General features: G+C 31.7%; 1 protein-coding gene across 1 annotated transcript in view; it reads left to right on the top strand.

The window, feature by feature from the left end:
• Positions 1-19,985, top strand: part of LOC114337893 (acetyl-coenzyme A synthetase) — a 101,030-nt gene that overhangs the window by 46,704 nt on the left and 34,341 nt on the right. The window contains exons 4-6 of the mRNA XM_050656586.1: positions 2,911-3,044; positions 11,947-12,136; positions 17,643-17,832. Coding sequence (XP_050512543.1) covers positions 2,911-3,044; positions 11,947-12,136; positions 17,643-17,832 — 514 coding nt within the window. The remainder of the gene's footprint in view (positions 1-2,910; positions 3,045-11,946; positions 12,137-17,642; positions 17,833-19,985) is intronic.

Raw genomic sequence — 19,985 nt, 5'->3', positions numbered from 1 at the left:
GCTGCCGTTAACAAAATTACTATAGCCAATTTGATAGCCAACGTTCGATAATCGAGCACGGCACATGAAGAAGAAGAAGTAGATGTACCGCCGAATGCCAAGAATAAGCTGGACCAGCAGAACTACAAATAAAGAAGTACTGGAAATAATGAACACACGTCCTCATCTGGTCAATACAATCATAATTAGAAAGACGTCATATCTAGGACACATAATGCCCCATGGGGAATTTGAGCAGCTTCAGGTAATATTAGAAGGCAAATTCGAAGGTAAAAGGGGTATAGGAAGAAAGAAAAAATCTGGCTTAGAAACATCAGAGATTGGACCCACACAACAGGGAATGATTTAATCCACCAATCCCAGAACATAGAGAAATTTGCCATATTGATCGCCAACCTCAATAGAGAAGGCACTTAGGAGGAGGAGGTTACTCTGAATTGAGAACAGTTGATGCTGGAGTACTCGAAGGTAGTATTTTAGGTCCATTTGTTTGTCTGCTGTACACGATACATCAGTATTAGATACAACCACAACTGCTACATTTGATGATGACACAAATATATCAACAGTTGATGATGATGAAATTAAAGCAAAAGTAAAATTGCAAGAGACGCTCAATGAGGTTAATGCATGGACCAAGAAATGGCGTATCAAACTCAATGAGACTAAATCAGTACATGTAGATTTCACCAACAAAAAGAATAAATAAAACACTAATAGTACTAAATGGCACTACTATACAATATGCCAATACATCAAAATATTTGGGTATGAACCTAGATGTCAGGCTGATAAGGAAAGAACACTTAAAAAAGAAAAAAATAATGTGTGTGTACTTTTGTACGCACTTAAGAAGTTATACTTTTATTATGATTATATGATTATAAACGAAATTAATATACTTTTTATTTATATTTTATTTAAATATTAAACTAATTTATACTTACTACTTCTCAAACATTTTTATTAAAACAGTGCCAAAAATTAAAATAATAAAAGAATAAAACACACACAAACACATTAAAAATGCCACAAATGATTTCTGAACATTAATTGTCGGAAAATTTTTTAACTAAGTACGTATTTTCTAAAAATAAAATTATATAATAAATAAACTTACAATCATAAAATGTATAAAAAAATAAAAGTTTCTATTGGGATTCGAACCAACTTACCAGCGCTCCTGTTATTGGCGTTGTATTGGGGTTCACTCGCATTAAACGCTTCGCCTCGGAGACAGTGTGTCATTATGTGCGAAGATCGACTAACTAAACGGATAAAACTTTTGACGTTTTTAAATTATGTAAATCAAATTATTTTGATTTTGAATTGAAATGATTTAGAATTGAAAAAATACAACAAAACATAGAGTAAGAAAACAATATATTAGGTGAATATTGATAGAAATTTTGATGGTAATCAAATTATGTAAATAAAAGTATTACATACTATGTATCAATATAACGACTAATAAATTTCGCAATCACTTGCATCGTGCAAAGTGGCTATGTTCAAATATCATAACAAAATTTGATCAACTATTTTTAAAACACTTACCAGTGTAAGATTCTTTAGCTTTGAATAAGCGAGATCGTAGATCGTCCCGGTTGATTGTTGTTATCCACAGTTCTCTTCGCCTTCGAGCTAATAGGTTTTTTATCAGTAATTTTGCGGCACTCATGCTAGTCACGGTTTGATGGGCTTTCACATTGGCATGCAACAATAATCTCTTCTATGTTAATAAGTCCAAAAATATAATATGAAAACTATTTAAAAAGGCAGTATAACCATTAACTAACTTTTTGTTTGTTGTTTCTCTTCCTACAAATTTTAAAACGCAGCAACCATACATAACCAAACCACAGTCCCACAGCTGCCATATTGGGTAATTTTTGTCATGTCATTTGAACATCCAATCAGAACAAAGTTGTAATGCGACTGCGCCGGAATCAAAGGTTTTAATCCTATTAAAATTCACCCTCATATCGCGCGTAGAGAAGTATAAGTTCAAAAATGGAATTGAACATCAAATATAGAAAATTATACTGGTTCCTCGGAAGAAATTCAGAACTGGCAGTACATAATAAGCTAATGATATAATATAAACAAGTACTGAAGCCTATAATACAAACAGATGGCATATAGCTCTGGGGATGTGCCAGTGCGAGTAATATCAAAATGATCCAAAGTTTTCAGAATAAAGTACTAAGAGACATTCTAGATGCTCCCTGATACATAAGAAGTAGCGGCCTACACAGAGACCTAGGTGTGGAAATGGTGGCAGATGTCATTAAAGTATTCGCAAAGAAGCATGAAAACAGACATCATAATCATGCAAACGTAGAGCAACTCCTGGATCAGCATGGAATAGTGAGAAGACTCAATAGAACTAAACCTTTCGAGTTAGTGTGAAACCTTTTGAGTTAGTGTAAATAGTAAATGTTAGTATAAATAGCAAATAGTCATGTGCGTGTTAAGTGCTAGGTTTAAGCCGGCTAAAAAAATTGAGGAATACCATTGGGGAGAACTCAACAAACATTAGTTTTAAGATTGTCAATAAAGAAAATTTGCTCGTTAGTCTAATATTTTGTGACTAGTTGTAAATAACCAAGTGTTGTTTAAAATAAAAAAAAACTTTTTTTATATTAAAAATGCTTAATAGTAGATAGTTGCGTTATTATTTGGTAATAATTTTCAAAAGAATTGTGTTTTCGAGAACTATAGGTATTTGTAAAAATAGGCTGAAATTAAATTTCTAAATATTTGTTAAATAAAATGCTAATGTTTTATAAATATAACATATAAAAAAAAATTAAATGATTTGTGTTAAACTGTTTCCTAGGCCTAATATATTAATGTTTTGCATATCAAAATTTTTATAACGATTTTTATGCTATATTTTTATTTCAGTACGAGGGTACACCCTTTTACCCAGACAACGACAGATTTTGGGTGGTAGTTGATAAATACAAAGTTACCCAATTCTACACAGCTCCAACTGCAATCAGAGCTTTAATGAAATTCGACGATGAATTAGTTACTAAGTAAGTTGATAATGTTAATAGTAGAGTAATTTAAAAAGAAAATGTGCAAAATTTTCTGCATAATGCATATGCCTGCATCTCCATTTATTTCCCCACTACTTTGTAATACCTAGGTAGTTAAAACTATTACTTTTCACAATAATTTCACCGTCCAATCACATTATTTTATTTGTATGCTCCTTTTCAGAGGCATATTTCAGTGCGTCACAGTTTTTCGATTTCTTTCTAACGCATTAAGTTGTAAGTGACAGAAAAAAAGGTACGTCCGTGATTAAAGTAATTTATAACCTTTATTCTAGTTGTTGATAGATGGTACTATAATCGAACAAAAAATGATTCATGTATTATCTATACGACTATAATCTGTACAATTTATAAAACTATACAAATCAAAGAACGTTCCTTTTTATAAATGAAATAAACACAATTGATTTGTTTTTATACCAACTTACGATTACGATTCTGACAACTGTCAGATTTAACTAAAATGTCATGCTATGATTCTCTAAATTCTTAAAATCATATATTACATCATTAATGATACTGAAAGACTGAGAAGAACTTTAAATTATCGTCGTATAGATAATAATAATATTATTATTTACCTATTACATATTATGTAATAGGTAAATAATGGTTAAATACCTAAATCTTTTTTCCGATTATAGCGCCATCTATCAACAACCGGAATAAATATTATAAAAATTGTACGTATCCTACCTACCTACGGACCTACCTTTTTTTCTGCCACTTGTGACGCACTGAAAGATGCCTCTGAGAAGGAGTATAGTAACTCCATCTTTAAATGGACACTTCCAGTAATCCGTTTTTGTCCTACTAAGTTTTTAACGTTTTTCCTCAAGGGCCTCGTGTCCACTATATCAGTTTTGGTCCTAAATTGCTTTTACTATTTCCTACAAACACTACGTCATCAGCATATATTAAACACCAGGGAATATTACCCTGTAGTTTCGCTATTATCTGATCTGACGCCAATGGAAATAAATAAATAAGCATAGGTCGTATCAACGTTTCTCATGTGTATTGAGTTTCTGTCATAAATATGTCGTATAATCCGTGTATAATATTATTAATAATAATAAAGTAAAGGTCTTCAAAGTATCAAGGTCTTCATTAAGGTCTCTGAAAAAAATCTGGAAGGTCTTTATTAATGTCTTCCAAAAAAAAATACATAACTAATAGAAAATAAATTTGCTTTGCCGAGCTTGGGTGCAATCCTATTTGACGTAAGTTAAACTTTTGAATTCTAAGATCAATTATTCATTAGAGACCTTTCTATTGTAGCATAGCTCCGAAGATGGCTTTATAAGCCGAAAGCGCTCAGCTAGGAATTATTTGTTTTACACACTTCAAAAGTACACCTTTCCCTGTTGACCTGTGTACAACAGTGTTGACCTGTTCATAAGTGTGTATAAAACTATTTCAGTCTTTACATTTGCAATCCTATTTGTAGTACAGTCAAATAAGTCGTCAATTAATAATGAAATGAATAAAATTATTAACAAAAGCAAGGTAATAAAATTATTATCAATGAAGATACAAGTACACGATAACTAAAACACTATTCACAAATACATACACATTAGGGTGGGTCGAAAAACAATAATGTTTCATTTTTTAATCGCTATACCATTGAAACTTGCCTTTGGGGTTTATATGTAAAATGCAAAGTAAAATAAAGTTTTTTTCAGAAATCAAGACATTTTTCAATTATTTTTACAATCTTTAGCCAATAATATTTAAACGTGCTATAGTGAAAACTGTGTAGTTAATAGTTTAAAAAATAGGAAATAAATTTGAAACAGACAATATCTTTTAATTTGCGGTAGCGCAAAATACTCAAAAATTGTTAAAATTCACATATTAGCACCTTAAAAGAAGGTGTGGTCTAGTATGTTGTGTTGGGTGTTAATAGCACAATCCATTTTTTGTTCTTTTACTTTACACCCCATTTAATAGAAATAGAATTATTATAGTGTGTTTAAAGTTATAAAGGATATTAATTGAAACAAAAAAGAAACCAATTTGTAGCCAAACAATGTCAACAAAGTGAATGAAATTTTGACTTTAGGAAGAGTCTTAGGCTACGGCTCCACGGGCGGGAAATTGACGCTAGCAGTAGCAGTAAAATGAACTTAAGGTTCCGCGGAACGGAATGGGAATAGCCGAACTGAACCGACTACGCACAAGTCCTGTAATCGGTACAGTTCGGCTATCCCTATTCCGTTCCGCGGAACCTTAAATTCATTTTACTGCTACTGCTAGCGTCAATTTCCCGCCCGTGGAGCCGTAGCCTTATACTCATTTTTTCTGAGTGGGTACGTTGAAGCTGCGCTTGCTGTCAAACTTTGGCATCGAAGCTCTGGATGCTACGGCAGATCTTATGAAACCATCTCGTTCCTAACGACTAGGAGTAGGGATGGCGGTTTTTGACAAAACACCGGTTTTCGGTTATACCGGTTTTTGTTGCTTACGGTTATAACCGGCCTGACGACCTGGCGGTCATAACCGGCCAAAAAATCGGTTTTTGCAAAAACCGGTTTTCGGTTTTTTAATCCAATAGGTTACAATGTTACATTTACAATATACTTTAGTTTGCGATACTCCACGCGACTCGATACTCGATATCAATATGATCAAAATTAGTACTATCGAAGGAACATCAATATAAATAAAACACAATTTTTAATAAAACCATTTTATTCTATTAATTATTATATTTATTTATTATTTTATTATTATTATGTATTTATTGATTACTATTAAATATAATATAGTCCAAGTAATGAAGCTTAAAATAGAACAAAACCTCGCAATTTTTACAGAATGGATCGATTTGCTTGAAAATTTGAGAATAAGTAGTGGATAGTCCAAGGATCAAAATTTATATGATGCCAAAAGGCGCTTTTACCATGGGGGTGGTTGCCACCCCATGTCGGGGGTGAAAATTTTTTATTATATTTTGACCGCAAAAGTTGGTAAAAACATTCATTCTAAGCAAAACATGTTCTATACATTTTTTGATAAAATTAATAGTTTTCTATTTATTCGCTATCGAAAGTACTAGTTTTATATTAAAAAAATTAATGTTTTAATCAGTTTTCTGCAAATAACTCAAACAGTTTTTGTTTTATCAAAACAACTTTGCTTAACAAAAATGTACCTTTTGAAAAAATCAACAAAACCGTTTTTTTTTTAATTATCTTACAGACCAATAGCAATCGAGCTATACTATTATATGTTAGGTCTTCTTCGGCAAATGCTAAATATTGTAGTTTCAAAGTCAAAAGGGAAAACTATATATTTTTCAGGATCACTTGTTTAAACTAATTTGAAGTATTTAAAAATGTCTATCTTCAGAAATAAAAAAAAGTCTTTAGCTCAAAAATTAGGTGGCTTATAATGAAAAGAATGTCAGACCCTATATTTTTCAGCGAAAAAGTGATCGAAAGCAAACCCCTAATCACCATCCTGAATAAAATTAGTCATTAACCTTATTTCGTCTTCTTTACTTATGTATTATTAATAGGTTCTAGAAGTTTAACTGGTTTAGGATGATTAGTTTTTACAAAAATGGAGTCAAAAGCAAATATCGAATTTTTGAAGTTTGGTAAAAAATTCCCTTTTCTTCAGAATAGAAAGATTATCATCAAAAATACAAAAAAAATATTTAAATATAAAATTGTCGCTTATTTAATTCCCAAGAACTTGGTTAGCAAAAATTTTCTCTACGGTAAAAATTAAGTGAGCTATTGACAATTAAAACTTGTAATAACATGCAAAAATCACCTTTACCAACCCTTTCAAAGTCACCACTTTTTGCGACTGAGGATTTTAAAAGGATTTGGTATTAACAGTCTTAGGCCGTCCGCATATGAGTCGATCGAAAACAGGTCTCGAAGTTCGCTCGTCTTGTACGAACCCTGCGGCACAAGCGATTGCTCTCCGCACACTAGTCGATTCAGTTTGCTCACATCTTTTTTTTATCAACCCAAACGACTATTTAGATCTGTAAAAAGTACGGTATTGTTACATTTTTAGTATCATTTGTATACAATGAGCATTATACAATTGAGGGTTCTATTTCCCCAACGAATTTTATAATAAACACCTAGAAAAAAAAGTTCAATGTTTTCAGAATTTTATATTACCAACAATATATTTCCACAAAGTCAGTAGGTAGTACTACAATCAATGAACATAACATGCACCGATCTTTAAATAAAAGTAAAATTTCATTCAGCGCAAAAAAACAACAAAAAACGAAGGAAACAAATAAAATAAACTACCTATTATGACTAAAAACGTGCGTCTCACTCGAACTTTCTCGTGCACTACGGATCGCAAGAGACGAGAGTCGTACAAGAGAGGAGACTTTGCAATCGTAAACGCCTCGTGCTCAATGCCACAACGAAGGAACTTGAGTGGCAGGGAGAAATCTACGCGATTTGAATCGAGCCGAGTGCTTCGAGCGTCGCTCCATATGCGGTAGGGATGGGAAAAACCTACTGGTTTAAACCTAAAACCGGTTTTTTTACTTCGCAATAACCGGTTTTACCGGTTTTTTTGTCCCGGTTATAACCGGTTTTTTCTTTTTAAAGTAAAAACCGGTTATTAGGTTTTTACCGTGATTAGGATTAGGTTAGGTATTATTTTTTATCCCAATCACAATTATTATTCTCAAGTAATTATTCCCAACAAAACCATAATTCAAATTTTATTTTATTTTATAAATACAGAAGCAAACTGAAAGTGCAATCTCACATCAGCCAGAAGCAGTTATTTTTCCTTGCTATATTTCCTTGAAAAGGTATCTCTAATCATAATATTTACATAAGAAGTGTCTGTTTGAATTAGAGGCAAACATCATCTATTTTTCACACTAAACTCTTAACTCTTGACATTGAAAGTGGTTGAATGACTTTTTCTGATTACCAAAAATAATGCTCTGACTATGCATATCGTATTACTGATTACGAATACGAATCTCCAAGAATTTCGCTACGTTTTCAAAACGATACACGCATACAGGAAGTATTAAATGAGTTAAAATGTAGGTACCTATTCTACAAATATATAAAAACGTGTTAAAAGTAATACACGATAATTTTTTTTGATGGTAGTAAAAATAAAAGATAAATTGCATTATCCAATTTAGTTTTAAGTAAAATATTTATGTTGATATTATTTTTTTTAAATCCCATTTCAAAGAGTCTGGGAAATTTTTTATAAGTTGAAATGGTTGGGGAATTTTTTAAGTTTGGGAGGAGAGGAACATTGGTGGGTATTTTAGAAAATAAATAAATATATTAATTAATAGAATAAAATGGTTTTATTAAAAATTTTGTTTTATTTATATTGATATTGATGTTCTTTCGATAGTACTAATTTTGATCATATTGATATCGAGTCGAATGGAGTATCGCAAACTAAAGTGCATTGTAAATGTAACCTTGTAACCTATTGGATTAAAAAAACCGATAACCGGTTTTTCCAAAAACCGGTTTTTTCGGCCGGTTATAACCGCCAGGTTAAACCATAAGCAAAAAAAAAACGGTATAACCGAAAACCGGTGTTTTGTCAAAAACCGCCATCTCTAATGTGCGGACGGGCTTATAGATCCTGTAAAAACCTACAAAATTATTTTTTAACAAACTTTTTAAGATAAAAATTAAACAGGTTACGGTTAAAAAATCAATATATTAAAAAAAAAGAAATCCAATTGGAAGCATAATAATGTAAGTTAGCTTTGCTTTTAGTCATTGGCCTTATTAATTCTTCTTTATTTATGTATTAACGGAGCATTCTTTTCTTAATGGTTGATACGAATCATATTCTGGCGATATTTTGTGCTTTTTGTAAAATAAATATTTAATAAACTTGTTTTGAATTGATTCAATTTGCCGCATGTGACCACTATTTAATAAGGTACTCCAGACAATACTCCCAAATTCTAATTTGCTTCTAACAAATGAATTAAAGAGCCGTTTAATTGAGCCGTTTAATGAAATTTATATGTTACACGTTTAATAAGTCACCATAATTTTGTATGACTGAGACATAATATTTTGAACATGTAAGTTGAAACTTAAATTATTTACAAACGTAATACCAAGATCCGTCACTTCATTGACCCTATGTAAGTTATTATTTCCCATATTGTACATAAAATAACTAGGGTTTGCCTGACGACTATATGTCATGATCGTACATTTGTTCAAATTAAAATACAGTTTATTACGTATTAACCAATCATAAGTCTCGTTTAAATCGTACTGTAATTGAAAATAATCATTCAAATCTTTAATTTCTCTAAATATTTTTAAATCATCCGCATATAAAAGTCACCGAGATGTAATTAAAGAAGGTAATTCATTCACAAACAGTAAAAATAATAGCGGTCCTAAATTTGAACCTTGTGGTATACCTGATTCCACCAGGAAAACTTCCGATTTATCTCCTTTATATGATACAAATTGCCATCTATGTGTCAAGTATGTTACAAAAAGTTCTAGCAATGAATGGCTTAGCCCAAAGTACAATAATTTTTCTAATAGAATATCATGGTTGACCTTATCGAAGGCTTTGGCGAAATCAGTGTATACCACGTCTACCTGGTTATTGTTGACTATGACATCATTAATATAATTAGTAAATAATAATAAATTAGCTTCAATAGATTTATTTTTACAAAATCCATATTGTTGTGGGCATATCATTTTTAAAAGAAGTTTGACTGGCTTTAGTCCAGAAAGCCACGGCGCATCCGCTAGGAAAAATATTCTAATTCGGATTTTTTGCACAATCTTACTTAAAAAGGACCCCTTTTAACAAATTTGCATGTTGCCAGAACCAAAAGTTGGTTAACAATGTTTTAAACGTTTTTTTTTGTTTTCTCCTAAAATTATTTTTTTTTTGCATGGAACAAATTTTTTTTAGGTTTTTTGGATCATTCCAAACAGAAAAGGTCTTTAGTGACTTTTCTCTAAAGTTGATAGTTTTTGACATATAAGCGATTAAAAATTGAAAAATTGCGAAATCGGCCATTTTAAACCCTCAAAAACGATGTGAAAAACTGAAAATTTGAATGTTACCAAGGTAGGTAGATATTCTTTAAACATCGATTGACGAAATCACAAAAAGTTTTTTGCAATACAATATCAAAAACCCCTTTGTTTTCTGATTGCCAATAAAGCGTGCGCGACACTATTTTCCACCGTTGCATGTGTATGCAGTATGGTGCAAATGAAAGGAATAAATTCGTTATTTCGTAAACCGGCGACTTTAAGGAAAAATCCCGAAACAGGTTGATTTTTATTTTTAAGTTATGATATGGTGACATATATGTTATACTAGTGACGTCATCCATCTGGGCGTGATGACGTAATCGATGATTTTTTTAAATGAGAATGGGGGTCGTGTGCTAGCTCATTTAAAAGGTTCTTCAATTCTCTATTCAGTAATATAAACATTTACATAATTATTTATACAGGGTGTCCAATAATTTAATTTTTTGTCAATTTGCCAAATGATTTAATTTAATAAGAATTTTTTGGACACCCTGTACAAATAATTATGTACGTGTTTATATTACTGAATAGAGAATTGAAGAACCTTTCAAATGAGCCAGCACATGACCCGTATTCTCATTTAAAAAAATCATCGATTGCGTCATCACGCCCAGATGGATGACGTCACTAGTATACTATATATGCCACAATATCATAATTTAAAAATAAAAACCGACCTGTTTTGGGATTTTTCCTTAAAGACACCGGTTTACGAAATAACTAATTTATTCCTTTCATTTTCACCATACTGTATACACATGCAACGGTGGAAAATAGTGACGCGCACGCTTGATTGGCAATTAAAAAACAAAGGGGTTTTTGATATTGTATTGCAAAAAACTCGTCGGGATTTCATCAATCGATGTTTAAAAAATGTCTACCTACCTTGACAACATTCAAATTTTCAGTTTTTCACATAGTTTTTGAGGGTTAAAAATGGCCGATTTCGCAATTTTTCAATTTTTAATCGCTTATATGTCAAAAACTATCAACATTAGAGAAAAGTCACTAAAGACCTTTTCTATTTGGAATGATCCAAAAAACCTAAACAAATTTTGTTCCATGCAAAAAAAAATAATTTTAGGAAAAAAACAAAAAAAAACGTTTAAAAAATTTTTGACCAACTTTTGGTCCTGGCAACATGCAAATTTGTTAAAAGGGGTCCTTTTTGAGTAAGATTGTGCAAAAAATCCGAATTAGAATATTTTTCCTAGCGGATGCGCAGTGGCTTTCTGGACTAAATCGCATCAATTGTAAAATCAATTGTAGATTCTGTTAGTCTGGTGACGAGATGGGGGAACACGTTCTGAGCAGCTACCCAGGGTTGGATAGGATAGGGCAGAATGTATTTGAATGATAGTCTTTGTAAAACAGGCTTGGCTGAAAGGACTACTTTAACCTAGGAATGAGCCACAATCGAGCTCTTATTGAGTGAAAGGGTAGTGGTTAATATTACTCGTTTTGAGCATAACCTAACTTGTATGTATATCTATGGCCCTGTATTTTTACATTATTGTATATCTCCCTTGTTTCTGTAAGCTGGTACTAATATACCTACTGCTTCTCCATTTGTCCGGCATTTGTCCCACTTTTATAGTTCTATTAAATAAACATTTTCAACCTAGTTTTTTTCTTATGCTTTATAATTGTTACGACTTGGCGAATGGATGCAGTGTCCGCAGTAATATGAACTCAAACAAAGAACTGTTCCCTAACCAGACTTATTTCAAACAGGATAATTAGTCGTTCTCGTCTTGTTTAGAATATGTAACTTATTCATTGTTTAGAATAAAACATCATTTTATTTTTAGACATGATCTCTCATCTTTACGGGTATTAGGATCTGTAGGAGAGCCTATAAATCCTGAGGCATGGCTATGGTACTACAAACTAGTCGGAAGAGGAAGGTGTTCAATAGTGGATACATTCTGGCAAACAGAGACCGGTGGACATGTACTTACTCCATTACCAGGAGCAATTCCAATGAAACCTGGATCAGCTGTAAGTATATGACTTTGATATTTATTGGAATATAAAACAATCTTTTTATCAAATTGTTAAAATCTAGAATTCTACAAACATTGTATATCTGATATATGAAAATTAATGAAAAGTATGAAAAATCATTTACGAAAACAAGATAACCGATGGACAAAACGTATTGTCGAGTGGAGGCCACGACGAGAAGCACCATGGAGCAGAGCACGCCCACCAACCAGATGGACCGACGATCTAAAGCGTGTTATCAGTAACTGGATGCAAGCCGCACAAGACATATTTATTATTATCCCGGTTATTTAAAGCGTTCTTCGCCTTCCGGTTCCCAGTTTCCAGCTTCGTCGGTCGTTCTATTCCCCAAGGTGAAGATTCCTTTCCGACATTGCCTTCTGAGTGCCGCCTAGCCAGGATTATTTCGGCATTCCTCTCTCCCTTCTTTCACTTGGCGGCCATTTTAGAATTTGTTTTGGCAGTCTGTCTTCGTCCATTCTTTCTACATGACCATACCAGATCAGTTGTCTCCTTTGAATTTCGTTTATGATGGTTGACTTGACTCACATTATATTTCTGATTTGGTCATTTTGTATTTTTTCAAGCCTTGATTTTCTAGCCGATCTTCTCCAGAAGTCCATTTCCAGTGCAAGTAGGCGTCGTTTCAGAGATTTAGTAAGATGGAGTTAAAGATGAGACGTTTTCTTTGATTAGATAGTTCTTTTGACCATAGCATCGGGTTTAGGCATCCAATCACCCTTTTTCATTTCACGATCTTTTGCTCTATCTCTTTTTCAGTGCGTCCACTCTTGTTGATTGTTGTTCCCAAATATACGTATTGTTTATATTTACAGAAATTGCATAAACAAGACATATACAGATGGAACCAGCAGTGGACGCGTACAGGTTTATGATGATGATATGAAAACTAGAATTAGGATTAGGATTACAATCGCTGTATCATTATTTGATTTTTATATAAAAAGTTTTAAGACAATTAGTCAATTACAATAGGTTCTCTAATCAGACAAACACACAATGGTATACCTACCTAACATGATATAGGCGAATAATTTATAGATGAATTGACATCAAGACAATTGTTACGGACAAACAATACCTTGCCACGCAGAAAGTATTGTCACATCATAGTCCCTTAGGCCAAGTTCACATGACAGGCGCTTAACGCGCGTTTTGGCAACGCGCTTTTGTGTACCGACGCAATTTCTGTGTACATACGGTCTTAATAACATTTATGTAATAGATACATATTTCAAAATATCATCTTTTATTATTCAACATGAATCCTAAATTAATGATAGGTATACAGAGTTTTAAATAATTTTCCAAGATAAGGATATAAACAATTTTAATCCATAAGTAGTTTCCGCACTGTATTAAAACCTAATTCTACATATTTTATTGATAAAAACAGAAGATTATTAGAAAATACCATTTTAATTTGATTGTATACCCTTGTTATTGCTTAATTATTTATATGGGAAATAAGCCACAATTAAAATGAAAAAAATAATTTTATTAACGTTTCGACTCCCAAATCGGGTGCCGTTGTCAAAATACAAAATAATAATACCAGTATTATTTTGTATTTTGACAACGGCACCCGATTTGGGAGTCGAAACGTTAATAAAATTATTTTTTTCATTTTAATTGTGGCTTATTTCCCATATAAATAATTAATCATAAAAATGCCACAAGGAAATAGCTTCAGAACAACACTTATTATTGCTATTAGTGGTATTACTTACTTTAATATTATGTTTTTTTACCCCCTCTGTGGCTCAGTGGTAAGAGCGCCTACCTTTGGATCGAAAGCTCCGAATGGTCATGAGTTCGAATTTCACCAGGGTAGAGATCATTTTGTTTATTATAAATTAATGGATGAAAGTGGTTTCTATTCTTGTGGGATCGGTACTCACCGGAGGGACCGCAGACGTTCGGATAAAATTAGCGTCTCTTTGCAAAGACAGTGACGTAGACTTTGCAAAGTAACAAGACACTTACTCAAAACACACACTACACATTACACTAGATACCTAACTGGAACAATCCACTGTACCATCACCATGCCAATGGCCATTAGTTGTCGAGGCATTAGCTAAATAAAAAAAAATGTTTTTTTTATTTTGTATAATCATAACAAATAAATAATCGTGTAGGTGTATAGCCTCTATAATTTCATAAATAATATAATAGCATAATTTGACTAATTTCGTTGATTGTTTCGTTTAAAAAAAAGTTGGATTGTTTTCGATTTGAAATTAGACCTAATTCTGCAAATATTAACGTAAAAATTTATTACTTGATATTGAGCCCGTTCACATGACAGGCGCTTAACGCCCGTTTTGATAACGCGCGATTACAACTACATACATTTTATTTGAGACCCATCACATGCCAACGCACGTTTTAATGACTGAATAAAACGCGCGTTAGAATGTGAACGGTCTCAAGTAAAATGTATGTAGTTGTAAACGCTCGTTATCAAAACGCGCGTTAAGCGATTGTCATGAGAACGGGGCCTAAGAATATCACAGTTGTTTATAAGACCCCGCTCTCATGACATGCGCTTAACGCGCGTTTTAATGACCCGCGATTACAACTACATACATTTTACTTGAGACCGTTCACATGCAAACGGGCGTTTTAATGACCTAAAACGAGCGTTAGCATGTGGACGGTCTCAAGTAAAATTATACATATAGTTATAATCACGGGTCATTAAAACGCGCGTTAAGCGCCTGTCATGAGAACGGGGTCTAAGTTAGGTACAATATTATGATGATGCCATTGTGAATTCCAGAACCGACTTGATGCTATTTATAATTCTTTTTCTGCCCCTTTCATCAATTTTGTATTTTCTGTTTAATTATATTTGAATTTCTACATAAGTTACGATTCAGTTGTATTTTACTTTTTTTAAGTGTACCTATAGGGGAGTGCAATTAGAACGAAAACATGCATTGTTTCGGAAAAATTCAAACAAGCTTATATTTTTCTAAAACTTTTTTGTTAGTTTATATACATGTTAAAGTAAAAAGTTCTACTCGCAGATTTTCTACAATAAAAATTGTTTTGTATAAATAATTTTAAAAATATCGATAAATTCAATATTTTACTTAGATCAAATATGTTTCTATTTTGTTTTTGATTATGCTGAATCCGAATATGGCATTGAAAATTCTTATAGAGAAGCTCTTATATAGTGTGTCTGCGTAGCTAGGAGCCACATGGAAAACTTTTTTGTTATCAGTTTTACGAAAAAAAGTTATTCTTAATAAAATGCTCTGGATAGTCAAAAATCTAAAACTCAACCATCAGATATCAAATTTTATCAATTTTATACGAGTTATGTCAAAAATATGAATTTCGTTAAAGAGTAAAGTATCTTTATATTCCAGAATATAAAAAAATTCTATTTTGAAAAGTTGTTTGAAATTAGAAACTATGTCTAAATATACAATTACATCATTCTAATCGAAAAAAAAAAATTTTAATTTTTTCTCAAATTACCTACGCATACTTATCATCATTTTATTACAATTATGATAACTATTTTATTATCACTTTTACGAAAAAAAGTTATTCTTCAGAAAATGCTCTCCCTGCTCTAAAATCTAAGATACAATCATCAGATATCAAACTTTTTTAATTTTATACGAGGTATGTAAAAAATATGAATTTTTCTTAAGAGTTAAGTGCCTCTATAATTAACAATACTTTAATTAGAAGGATGTAATTGAACACTAAAACAAATTTTTTAATTCCAAACAACTTTTCTTAATAACAATTTTCGATATTGTGAAATGTAAACGTACTTTACTCTTGAGTGAAATTCATATTTTTTGACTACCTCGTATAACATTAATTAAATTTGATATTTGATGATTGCATCTTAGATTATATACGATGCAGAGTATTTTATAAAGAATAACTTTTTTTCGTAAAACTGATAATACAAAAGATATCAGTAGGTTCCAAGTTACGCAGACATACTGTGATTTTTTTGCTGAACATTTATTATTGTTGAAGCTTATTATTAAATGTATTTTAGGTAAGTTTCACAGAAAAAAGTTTTGATCACTTTGTATAAACATTTTTTTAGCTGGTAATTTTCGATTTTTGTATTACATTTTTGTTATCTTTCTTAATTTTCTTAAAAAGAAATAGTTTATTTCATATATATAATTTAGTGCATTTTAAAGACATCCCAAGCTTTAAAAAAGCACTTATAAAAGTGTAATAGATCTGTTCAAACTTGAGTAATAGAGAGATATCGAAACCCTAAGTTAAAAGTTACTTTATTACAGGATCTTTTAATAAAGGACAAATACAGGATTTGCCTAATGAGAGTTATCGGAAACGCAGTTTTCGAAGGAATCTCTTATTTTGACAAATGACACATTAAATATTTTTGTAAATATAAAAATAACCTATAAAATTCTATTTGTTGATAAAAACATAAATATAAGCGAAGTTAGACGCCTTTCTTTTCTTGTTTCTTCACATAATTTGACAAATTTGTCACATTTTTGACACGTTACGTCAAAATAAAGGATCCTTTATTAAAATATTTTTGTCCTCTATTTTTCCTTAAATACGGGCAGCCTGTATTTTATTACAGGACAAAAATAAAGGACGTGATACTGCGCTTGCGTATATGTCAAAATAAAGGATCTTTTATTAAAGGACGTTGTTAAATAGGGTTTCGATATCTCTCTAATACCGTCTTAAAGTGGTGGTAATTCTATAAAACTACGAAGATTTCAAAAATTACAATTTTTGAGACGTCATATCATTTGAATTAAATTTTTGAGATTTTTTTTGAATGAAACATCATTTATTAAGATGCTTGAAAGGTAAGTTGTGCAAAATTGAGAGTTTTATAAGAAAAATTGTATTAGTTACACATTTTTAAATCATTTTTAAACAAAATTCATGTAAGGCTCATTTTCCGCCCACACCAAACTTATGCCCATACATTTTATTTCTTCCTTTTATAACCATAAGATAGCTTAATTATTCTTATTTCATGTCCAATTTGTAAAATTTTATTTAATCAATTAGTTAAAGAATTACATTAAAATAACCCAACCGTGCACTTCGCCGTACGTTAGTTTACAGTGCGCCAATGTTTGTGAGAAGGGTGACTTTAGCGTTATAAATAAAAAATTATACAAGATACAGATTTAATTTTAGAACAATTTTTATAAAAGGTTTTTTTTGTAAAATTTTCTAAATATTTCAATGGTCAAGTCAGTTATTTCCAAGATTTATATTTTCGGAGTTATTCAAAAAAACATCTAATTTCGTAGTGCATTTGTTTAATAAAAAATGAAGCACCCACTTCTCGAGTAGAACTTTTTGATATGTTGTTTATTAAACATTTCTTAATTAAATTACAAAAAGTTCTATCTTGTTTGATTTTTTCCGAAGTGAAAATCTATATGCACTCCCCTACTACGTATTTGTGAAATAACATGCAATATATTTTCAGGCTGTGCCATTTTTCGGCGTAGAGCCCGTCCTTCTCGATGAAGCAGGGAAAGAGATAAAGGGCGAAGGTGAAGGTTATTTGGTGTTTTCACGTCCGTGGCCTAGTTTGATGAGGACTCTCTTCAATAACCACGATCGATATGAGACTACCTATTTCACGAAATTCCCAGGATATTATTGTACAGGAGACGGTACGTAAACAGAATTATACTTGTAGATGTGCTCAGTTAAAAAGAATCATACTCAATATCTAAACGATTTTACACTATACAATGAAATTTATAAGTGAAACAAGAACAATTAATATTTTCCTATAATATTTTGTAGTATAAAATACGTGACTGTCCAGTTCTATCACATTTATTGGTTTCCTTTATTTAACAAATCAGAACGTTTATTATTTTACATAAATTTGTATTCCCTAGAATCTAGATAGCAAAATAATATTTTAATGTTATAAAAAGTAAATTATTAGCCTCATTAATAATTATTACTCATTGATAATCATGAAGCATAATAAAAATTGAAACATCTTAATTGGAAGGAATAAATTGAACTTAAAAAAAAATACAAAAAACACTAAAATTGCCAAATCATAGATAAGTGGTAGAATTTATAAAGAAAATTGTAAAAACTTATTTTATAGTTAAATAAACATATTTAGAAGATTGTGAAAATTTGTGCGATTATATTAGTACAGGCATTCTAAAAATACAACAACTCAGGAATAATCATTGATTAAAAAAGCAATCAGAAGTAGTTTTATATTGTCATGGGTCTTCTTTTGCCGACTTCTGTGCCGACACACTTCCGAATTGTATTCATTCGTTTTGTATGAATGCTAAATGCTTTGCTGAATAAAATGCTGCTATAATTAAATACAAAGCCTCATAAAGCAAACAACCAGGAGACTTGAGATATAAATAAAGAGTATCTTTTAAGCGATTTACCTTTTTTAATTAACCAAATAAAGATAAAACAAACCTACTACTAGAACTGCTACTCAACCAGCTAACTTTTTCTTCTGCTTCTTATTCTTCATTTTATGTAGAGACATGACTGTTTGTTTTTCAATGTGGTTCCAACAAGTTATAGTTCCATCGTTTTCGAGATCTTTCCTGGTCGTCTTCGTCTTGGGGAATCGTCTCGCGCCGTCTTTTCTACTATATTTTGTTATCATTATGCTTATTCGATCGTTCTATTTTAGTCTTTTCTTTCTTACCCAGACCTTGATGTTCTCCACTTTACATCTCTGTTGCATATTGTTCTTTCAGTTCTGTCCAATAGTGTCTTATTGTATTATCGTACCGTATCGTATTGTACCATTCATATTTCTAAGGCCTTGTTCATATAAGAGCGGTTTGCCAACGTCGACGCCGCGATTTAGCTGTTTTCGCCCTATTTTTCTTGGTATTAGGGTGAAACTTCAAAGGCGGCATTAGGGTGAGATCAAGTAAAACAGGCAAACCGCGCAGTCGACGTTGACAAGCCGCCTGCATATAAACAAGCCCTAAGGGTTTTCATCTCTGCTGTTTCTAGCATTATCTTTGTTCTCTCTGTTGCGGGTCATGTTTCTACCGCGTATGTCATTATTGATATGATGACTGTTTTTTAAATGATGCCTTTAATTTTTTGATGCTATAAAAATTCACTTTTTTTGGTGAAATTATGACGTTCAATTTTCTGGCAATTACATATTGGTACGTATTCATTTTGAGAGATTTACATTGTATCGTCTGCATATTCAGTTCTGCATATTTTCAGTTGTTTTTCTCCCATTTGCCACCTTTTTTTATCGCTCTGTTCTTTTTATTATTTTATCCAGGATCCACTACAGGGATCAGAGAATTTAGGAGATTAATCTTATCCGATTAATGGCCTCAATTGTGTCGGTTAGTTCTTCTTCTTGTTACACTTTTATTGCCCTTTTATGATATATATTTTTGACCGTTTTGATTATTCCCAGTAGTATATTTCTTGCGTACAAGGGGGTAACTTAATTTGTCCCTGTTAAATGCCTTTTTCAGGTCAACGAAATATAATTACGCCGGTTTGTTCTATTCTAGTGATTTCTCTTGCATTTGTCTTTGGATAATTTTTTTTTCTGCCAGTGTATTAGTCAATTTCATTCAATTTATTTGTTATCACTTTGATTTTTAATTTTAGTGTATAACAAGTATACTTGCATACAGATTGGAAGGAAACTCGATTTATACCAGTCAGAAAAACAAGAAGGGTTTTAGTCAGGCCACAGAACAAATGACCATCTGCAGTGTCTTAAAACTCTAGTCGAAATCTTTAGCGAGTAGGTGTAATAGTCCATTGTTTCTTACTTTTGTTGCCT

This window comes from Diabrotica virgifera, chromosome 7, assembly GCF_917563875.1.
Source record: "Diabrotica virgifera virgifera chromosome 7, PGI_DIABVI_V3a".
Taxonomy (NCBI): Eukaryota; Metazoa; Arthropoda; class Insecta; order Coleoptera; family Chrysomelidae; genus Diabrotica; species Diabrotica virgifera.
The sequence above is the reverse complement of the archived record's forward strand: the minus strand, read 5'-3'. Positions and strand labels throughout refer to the sequence as shown.